Source organism: Chiloscyllium plagiosum, chromosome 21, assembly GCF_004010195.1.
Source record: "Chiloscyllium plagiosum isolate BGI_BamShark_2017 chromosome 21, ASM401019v2, whole genome shotgun sequence".
NCBI lineage: Eukaryota > Metazoa > Chordata > Chondrichthyes > Orectolobiformes > Hemiscylliidae > Chiloscyllium > Chiloscyllium plagiosum.
The window spans coordinates 34553266-34562826 of NC_057730.1; the positions used below are offsets into that span (position 1 = coordinate 34553266).

General features: G+C 39.8%; 1 protein-coding gene across 11 annotated transcripts in view; it reads right to left on the reverse strand.

Moving 5' to 3' along the window:
• LOC122560748 (myosin phosphatase Rho-interacting protein-like) overlaps nt 1-9561 on the reverse strand; it is a 194725-nt gene that overhangs the window by 33049 nt on the left and 152115 nt on the right. For 9 of the 11 annotated variants that reach the window (XM_043711767.1, XM_043711765.1, XM_043711772.1 and 6 more), the window contains 2 exons: nt 7779-7817; nt 2469-3033 (listed from right to left, as the gene is read on the reverse strand). In XM_043711767.1, the coding sequence (XP_043567702.1) occupies nt 2469-3033; nt 7779-7817 (604 nt within the window). The remainder of the gene's footprint in view (nt 1-2468; nt 3034-7778; nt 7818-9561) is intronic. The other 2 variants (XM_043711771.1, XM_043711777.1) reach the window with 1 other exon arrangement.

Below are 9561 nucleotides of genomic sequence, written 5' to 3' on the forward strand. Positions count from 1 at the left end.
TAGGAAGGGTTTGGAGGGATATGGGCCGGGTGCTGGCAGGTGGGACTAGATTGGGTTGGGATATCTGGTCGGCATGGACAGGTTGGACCGAAGGGTCTGTTTCCATGCTGTACATCTCTATGATTCTATGACCTCCAACAACCATAACCATCTTCCTATATGCCAGGTATGAGTCTAAACAGTGGAGAGTTTGCCCCCTGATTCCCATTTATTCCAATTTTGCTCGGACTCCTTGATGCCACAGTTGATCAACTGTGGCCTTGATATCAAGGGCTGTCCCTCTCGCCTCACCTCTGGAATTCAGCTCTTTTGTCTATGTCTGAACCAAGGCTGTAATAAGGTCAGGAGCTGAGTGTCCCTCATGGAACCCATACTGGGCGTCATTGAGTAGGTTATTGCTAAGCAAGTACTGTTTGATTGCACTATTTATTATATCTTCCATCAATTTGCTGATGAATGGGCAAAACCTTATCAGATGGAATGTAATGTGGGATACTGAGATTATGCACTTTGGCAGGAAGAAGAGCTGAATATTATTCAAATGGGAAAAGACTGCAGAAAGCTGCAGTACAGGAGGAGATTTGGGATTTTCTGTGCATGAATAATGTGATGGCACTGTGTCTTTAAAAGGGATTTATTCTGTGCTGGTCCTCTTGCAGAGACAGGACGCCAATGGTACCAGAATATCTGCTTCAGAAGCAGTGGTTAAAAAGCTGTGTGGTCACTGTATTTTTTTTTTAAAGAAGCATGATTGGGTGGAGAAAAGCTGACACAGTCCCAGGGCTTTAGTTGTGCTTTCAATTGGAGTTGGAGATTAAAGCTGCTAGATGTAGCTGTCTTTTTGCTGTAGCTAAAAATCTGTGTTCTTCCTCTGCTGTTAGAGTGTTTATTTCGGTGTTCCTTTCTCCTGGACTAGAGATTGCACGAGAGAAAATCTGCTTTGCTGAATTTGCCTTTGCTAAGGGTGTGTTTATGGGAACAGTTAATGATTAGTAGTTAAATAATATATTTTGAAAGAATTTTAGTTATGCCAATTTTTCTTTTGTTTGTATTTTAACTGTGGTGTAAGAATAAAGTGTGTTTTACTAAAAACCTAGTAGTTTGACAAATCAAATCACATCTGGAACACAACGCCCTGCACTTGCCTTTAAATGAGATAAAAGTCGGAATCTAAGCTACGTCCCCAAAACATTTTGAGGCGATTTGGCCTGGTCCATAACAATAACAAAATGTTGCCGGCTAAGTTCAGCAGGTAATAGGGAAGGCAAATAGAATTTTGACCTCTAATTCAAAGGGCATGTCATATCAAAATCAGGTCTTGCTAAAACTATACATGTCACTTATCAAACTTCATCACAGCTGGAATAGTGAGAATAGTTTTGGTCCCCTTAACCAAGGGAAGGTGCTCGGACATTTGAGGCAGTCCTGAAAAGTTTCACGAAACTGATTCCAGGTATGGAGAAACTATGTTATGAGGACAGTTTTAGCAGATTGGCCTTACATTCATTGAAATTTAGAACAGTGAGAGAAGACCCTATTGAGACTACAAGATTCTTAATGTAACTTACTGGGTAGATGCTGACAGGTTGTATTATTAAGAATATTTGAAGCTGAGATAGAATTTTAATCAGTAATGAACACAAAGGTTATATTGATAAGGCAGGAAAGTGGAAATGAAGATTATCAGATCAACCATGATCTCATATGTAGACTCAATGTGCCGAATTTCTGCTTCTACGTCTAAAAGTCTTGCCATCAAGAAAGACAGAAAAAAACATATAGGACTAAAAGGTGTAGCTAGTAGTGCTGCACCTGGGTCTGTGTATGGACTGTACTTACTCAATTCAAATATAAACTGTACAAGCTTAGAAATTGAGGAAATATGAAAAATTGTTGAAAATGCTTGTAATATGTTAAATTGTGACAAAGATTGTGAAAGATTATGTAACAAAATGTAGAAAATGTGAAATAATATATTTTAGGTCTCCAAGTAGACAAAGGAAGTGGACCTTAAATGGTAATATTTTAAATAGAATTGGGGAACCCTCGTTGTGTAGGCACACAAGACATTAATGAAGTAGTAGGTGCAGACAGGTCAATTAAATAAGAGTCCTTAATTTCTACAAACACAGAAAATATTAAAGTAAACAAGAAAGGTTAAACTTTCACAAAATCCTTAATTAGGCAATTAGATTACTAGATGTACAATTTTTGTTATTGTACAGGAATGTAAAAGCAATGAAAGTATAGTATAGATTCAGTCAGGTGTTACAAGCGATGAAAGAGCTAGTTTATAAAGACAGGCTTGTCAGTTAGGCCTGAGAACCTTAAAGGGTAGTTTTTTTCAGTTATTTATTTTCAGTATTAATAAGGATGCATTATCATTTTAATACTACATATTTAAATTCTGTTTCCATGAATAATTGAAAAACCAACTGCAAAGTCTCACATGATTAGTTAGTTCTTACCTCTTTCTCCAGTATTGAGACCAAGTTCTGGGCAGGAGGTCTTCCATCGCTGGAGATCTGTGTAGTGAGGATAGGAACTTGTTTCTCCTCACGTAATGGGGTACATTCTACTTCCTGCCATCTATGTTCAATTTCAACATCAACGCTTTTAGGTCCCGGGGATATGGTGGTTGTGATGGCTCCATCTACCTCCATCCTATTCACATCATTGTGACCCGGGGAAATAGCAACATCAGTTGTCTCAAATCGTCTGCGCCTTTCCTCTCGTCGCCGGGCACGGTCTTTTTCCAATTCCTGAGAGTCTGTTGCAGGATTGGCCATGTCTCTGATATACATGGAAGTAGGTCTATGAACACGACCTCCACTGTGCCACTGTTGAACTGGACGAAATTCTGCCCAGTCAAACGTTTTGGAGCGTCCTTCTTTTCTTCGTTCCAAGGCCCTGCTTTTCTTCGGTTCAGCTTCTAGATCAGGTACATCTTTTGAGGTTAATGCTGGCTTTTCCCCATTGACTGAGGTGCCTTCAAACAGACTTCTTACTTTCATTTTCTCCTCTGGGATACTCCTGTTAGAAAGCAAGGAATAAAGAAATTACAGCCAGCAGTCGATTAAACAGATCTGTTTACATCCTCAATGATTCAATAATCCTCTTCTTGAATTATTGAATGCTCGAATAACTCCCTTTGGAATCTCATTTTCAAACCATTAGGACACAACTTGACTTTGGGAAGGAGGGGCAAAAACGAGATGTCAGTTGTGACACACTGGCTAGAATGTGGGATCAATTTTGTGGATAGTTGATCCTTTTTGGTCCATCCTTTTTGTAAGTTGATATATTCACAAATTGAATAGATTTGAGAGGGTAGATACAGAAAAAAATGCTTTTCTTAGCAGAAAAATTCAAACATAAATATGACAGTCATTCATAAGTCCAAATGTGAATTTAGAACTAATTATCCAAAAAGCTATTAGGACACTGAATATTCAATAACATGGAGTGATTGTGCAAAGTAGCATAATTTACATTTGTTTTTTTCACATGTTGTAGCTATCACTGCGAAGCCAACATTTGTTGCTCAACCCCGATTGCCCTGGAGAAGGTGGTCATAGTGTACAACCACAATACTGTTAGGAAGGGAGTTCCTTAGCGATAGTGAAACAACAGCGATATAATTCCAAGTCAGGAAGTAGTTGGGAATTTGCATGTGATAGTATTCTTCCAAAGGTAAAGTAGGAAAATGGTACATACTGCTGGAAATATGCATAAATAGGTATTTGTTTGATTGGTAGGATGTGACAAGTGGAGTCCTGCAGAGTCTGTCCTGGGGTCTCAGCTTTTCACAATTTACATCAATGACTTAGATGAGGTGAAAGAAAGAATGGAAGTTAAATTCATAGACAACACCAAAATAGATAAGAATTATATTGTGAAGGTGACATAGGACATAAGGATAGGTTGAGTGAATGGGAAAAAATCTGGAAGATGGAGTACAATATGGAAAACTTTGACAAGAATAAAAAAAAGGGGTATAACTGAAATAGAGAAGAGCTGCAGAATTCCAAGGTCCAGAAGGATTTGGGTGATCTGGACAAAAGATACAAAAAGTTTGTATGCAGGTAGAGCAAATAATTATTGGCTAATGGAATGTGTTTCTTTATTGCAAGAGGAATTGAACATAAATGTATGATTATTGTGCTTCAGTCATACATATCGGTAGGCCACAAATACTGTGCACAGTTTTGTTCTCCTTATTTAAGGAAGGACATAAATGCATTGGAGTTGGTTCACAGGAGATTTATTGGATTGACACCTTGAATAAGCATTTCGTCTTATGGGGATAGTGTAAACAAGCCTAGCCTTTCCAGCCTGAGTTCAGAAGAGTACAGGTAATTTAATTGAAGTGCATAAGATCCTGAATAGTCTTGATAAGGCTTGTATGGAAAGTTCTGGGTAGGTTTTGGGTAAGTTCAGACCTAACGGGCATTGTTTTACAATTGGGGGTAGCCTTTTCAAGATAAAACTGAGAAATGATTTCTTTGAGAGGGTTGTGCAACTTTCAAATTCTGTGCCTCAGAAGCAGTCATTGAATATTTTAAATTCAGAGGTGGATGGATTCTTGTTAGACAGGGGAATCAAGGGTTATTGTGGGTAGATGGGAATGTGGAATTCAAAACACAAACAAATCAGCCATGATTTTATTCAAAGGGAGTAGGGTCAAGGGGCTCAATGATTATTTCTGCTCATATTTTGTATGTTAGATAGGACTTCGTCTCCACAAGACTTGTGCAGTGGTCCCTCACCAGGACTGGGTCTGTGGCAGGTATCTCCTTTCGGACTTGGCCAGCTCAGTCAGTAGTAATGCTACTGTAAGTGAGTGTCATTGAAGTCCACCACCCACAGCAGATTCTATGCCATTGCTATCTCACCAGCTGGCATTTGATGTGGAAGAGTACCGATTCATTGACTGAGAAAGGACTACAGGTGTAAATCAGCAGAAAGTTCCTTCAGCAACATTTGAGCTTTTAATTTTCCAAAATTTCCTGGATTTGGGGAAGGTTCCATTAATTTGAAAAATAGCAAATGTACCTCCATTGTTTAAAAAAAGGGAAACAAAAAACAGGAAACTACAGGCTAGTTAGTTTAACATCTGTCAAAAGAAAGATGTTAGAAGTCATGTTTAAGCAATTTCTTTAAGGTCACTATAGTATAACATGTGCCCTGGCTAAAGGAAAACAGATGGATATCATAGATTGGAATTCCAGAAGTCATTTGGTAAGGTGCCACATGAAAGGTTGTGGCAGAAAATAAAAGCTAATGGTGTCAGGGGTAATAAGGTAGCATTAAAGATTGGCAAGCTCACCAGTAGCAAAGAATACCATAAATAAATGGGTTACTTTCTGGGTGGCAAGATGTAATGAGTAGTGTACCATAGAGATGAGGGCTGGGGCCTCAACATTTTACAATTTACATAAATTGCTTGAAGGAATTGACAGAAGGTATATATGATTACTAAATTTGTTGATGACAGAGATAAATAGGAAAGTAAATTTATGAAGAGGACATGGAGGATTGATTTCATGAGACTTCATAGGGTTCAGAAATACACCATGCCTCCTTCAACAATACATTCTAAATATGCAATCTCTACTGCCTGCAAACTCCCCTCTGAGCCACACTCCATTCAAATCTGGAATTATGTTGACAGTCCTTCTCTTCCACTGGGTCAAAAACCTGGAGCTTCCTTCTGAACTATGTTATGGATTCACCTACACCACATGGACTGCAGCATTCAAGACGTGGCTCTCTCAAGAGCACCGAGGAATGGCAGCAGATCCTGGCCTTCCAAGCAATACATACATCCCATGAGTGAATACAAATGGAGAGGCGGTGGTGGTGGTGGTGTGGTGTGGGGGGGGTAGAGGTTGTCAAGTATAATCTCTGGCACAGACTCATTGTTCCAATATGCCTGCGCTATACTTTACATGCAATTCTATGCAATCCTCTTCCAGACAGGCTGAATGTTGCTGACATAAGATTCCATAATTTTCATGAACACTGTAGTGCCATTTGCAAATTGCAATTCACCATGTCTCAAAATGGGGCACCGCCTGGCTGTTCCACTATGAGGGCTTTAATAGCAGGCCTACTTTGGGAGGGGACGTTCAAGAATAAGTCAATGGATAATAATCAGGTGGAGAAATGCTAGCTGGTTTTCTTTCCTCTGCTTACAAAAGCATCTTAGGCCAACTGTGGTCTTATATATATTTTATCTTAAATAATGGTTCAGTTTACCAATTCACTATGTGCCATATGATGCTCAATGTGAAGGAGCAAGTTATAAATGAGACACTGTGTACAGCCAATACTACACTGTAAATGCTGAAATAAATATCAGGTTTCCTGCAAAAAAAACTTTACCACAATCTCAGAACATCAGCTTTTGTTAAGCTGATTCCAAATTGGTTGAACATTCTCGTGCAAACTCCACAGGACCAATAAAATAACAACAAATTGAATTTATAATACACATGTAAGGCAGAAAAAAATTATATACTGCACACTTTCAGAAGCTCAACCAAATAATGATATCAAGCCACAAAAGAAGTATTTAGAGGTGTCAGTATTAGAGGCACATTTAAGGAAGTGAATTCTAAGGAGGATTTTAAAGAATGAGAGGATGTTTTGGAAAGAACTGCAAAGTGTGAGATGAAGAGAGCTGAACAAGACAGTATGACAGGAAGAGAGATTGGGGAGGTAGACAGGGATGAAAAGCAGAAGTTGCAGTTAATTTGGGGGACATGGGGTGGTTGCAAAGAAGTGGAAAATTATTATCACGCCATTTAGATTAGATTACCTACAGTGTGGAAGCAGGCCCTTCAGCCCAACAAGTCCACACCGACCCTCCGAAGAGCAACCCATCCAGACCCATTCCCCTACACCTAACACTATGGGCAATTTAGCGTGGCCAATTCACCTAATCTGCACATTTTTGGACTATGGGAGGAAACCGGAGTACCCAGAGGAAACCCACGCAGACACGGGGAGAACGTGCAAACTCCACACAGACAGTTGCCTGAGGAGGGAATTGAACCCGGGTCTCTGGCGCTGTGAGGCAGCCGTGCTAACCACTGTGCCACCGTGCCACCGTTATTCAAACATGAACATGAGAGTTTTTAATATAGGCCATATGGGATCAAGAAGCTAACATAAGTCAACAGGAACACAGTAACAATAACAGATGACTGGGAATTAATGCAGTATAGCAGGAGGGGCCAAGAAAATTAATAGAAAGAAAATGCTGGGTGTCATTAGTGTACTCAAAAAGCTGACTACATCGTTGAAACTGAGAGTGTGTAGATGAGGAAGGGGAGGGGCTTTGAAAGTAGAACATTCAGTAGAAATGCTCCGGCTACAACTGTAATAATAAATTTGGAATCTAGTGGGGACATCCTTTGTGCATAAGTATTTGAGGAGCAGTCAAATGTGGTTAACTGTGTCCATGATTGAAGAGAGATTGAAGACGGACAGTAACAACTACAATGACTTATGTATACACTATGATCATTGTCACAAAGAATGCTCTTTGTGATTTTGGTTTAGGTTATTTTAGTGCTGTGACAGGACAGTAAAACTGATCAAAGCATTTTGTAGAAGGAACTTTGGAAAGAAGATACTGAATTTGGAGTTGATCTCTTTGGTGGGGAAAGGGAAGATGAAACTGGGAAGTGTCCACAACAAACATGAAAATCACTAATACATGCTGCTAGTCACAAACAACAAACATAACAGAGACAGACTGTGGCTCCAACCTTTGTTTCAGCACAGACATTTTCAAATGAACGTTCTTCCTGTGTTGATATAAAAGAAAATCATTCATAAAAGATTCATAATCAGCTGCAGAATGAGAAGCAGAAATTAATTAAAAGTAGTAATGTTAGAAATTGAAATACAGAGGACAGTGAAAATAAAAAAAAACAGTGCCTGAAGTGTTTGTAAAATCTGTCTTAATATATATAACAGTTTGAGGTTTTGGAGAAGATTTGTAGCTCAGGTTGAGGTTCAGATTGTAAATTTGCTGGCTGAGCTGGTAGATTTGTTCTCAGACATTTCGTCACCATGCTAGGTAACATCATCAGTGAGCCTCCGGTGAAGCATTGGTGTTGTGCTCTGCTTGCTATTTATGGGTCTTGGTTTGTTTTGGTGGATGGTATCATTTCTGGTTCTGTTTCTCAGAAGTTGGTAAATGGGGTCCAAATCTATATGTTTGTTAATGAAGTTCTGGTTTGAATGCCAGGCCTCTAGGAATTCCCATGTGTGTCTTTGTTTGGCCTGTCCTAGGAAGGATGTATTGTCTGAGTCAAACTGGTGTCTTTCTTCCTCTGTGTGTATGGATACCAGTGATAATTGGTCATGTCCTTTGGTGACCAGTTCATGCTCATGTATCTTGGTGGCTGGTTTCCTGCCCGTCTGTGCAATGTAATGTTTGTTGCAGTCCTTGCAGAGTATTTTATACATAACATTCATTCTGCTGGTTGTTGGTACGGGGTCCTTTAACTTTTAGGAATTCTCATGTGTGTCTCTGTCTGGCTTGTCCTAGGATGGAGGTGTTGCCCCAATCAAAGTGATATCCTTCCTCATCTGTATGTAAGAATACAAATGAGAGTGGGTCATGTCCTAGAATTCCTAGAAGCATGGCATGCCAACTGGAATTCTATCAAGAAACACATTGACTTGGATGCCATTTACCAAACCCTGAGAAAAAGAACAGGAGATGACATCATCAGAAGAAATGATGTCACCACAGGAAATGACATCACCAACCCAAGGAAACATATACACATAAATAGAAAGTGGGCCATGCCACCAGTGCTTCATCCGAAGGCTCACTGATGATGTTATCTGGTATGGTGATGAAAACGAACCTTCCACCTCAGTGAGCAAACCTATATCCAGTAGGAATATACTTAAGAGAGAAATCAGGAGGGTAAAAAGGGGACATGAGATTGCCTTGGCAAAGAGAGTTAAGGAGAATACAAAGGGTTTTTACAATCATGGAATACAGGGAGAACTAGCCATTTGGATACAGAACTGGCTCAAAGGTAGAAGGCAGAGGGTGATGGTGGTGGAAGGTTGTTTTTCAGACTGGACGCCTGTGACCAGTGGAGTGCCACAAGGATCGATGTTGGGCCCTCTATTTTTTGTCATTTACATAAATGATTTGGATGCGAGCATACGAGGTACAGTTAGTAAATTTGCAGATGACACCAAAATTGGAGGTGTAGTGGACAGCAAAGAGGGTTACCTCAGATTACAACAGGATCTTGACCAGATGGGCCAATGGGCTGAGAGGTGACAGATGGAGTTTAATTCAGATAAATGCGAGGTGCTGCATTTTGGGAAATCAAATCTTAGCAGGACTTATACACTTAATGGTAATGTCCTAGGGAGTGTTGCTGAACAAAGAGACCTTGGAGTGCAGGTTCATAGCTCCTTGAAAGTGGAGTCGCAGGTAGATAGGATAGTGAAGAAGGCGTTTGGTATGCTTTCCTTTATTGGTCAGAGTATTGAGTACAGGAGTTGGGAGGTCATGTT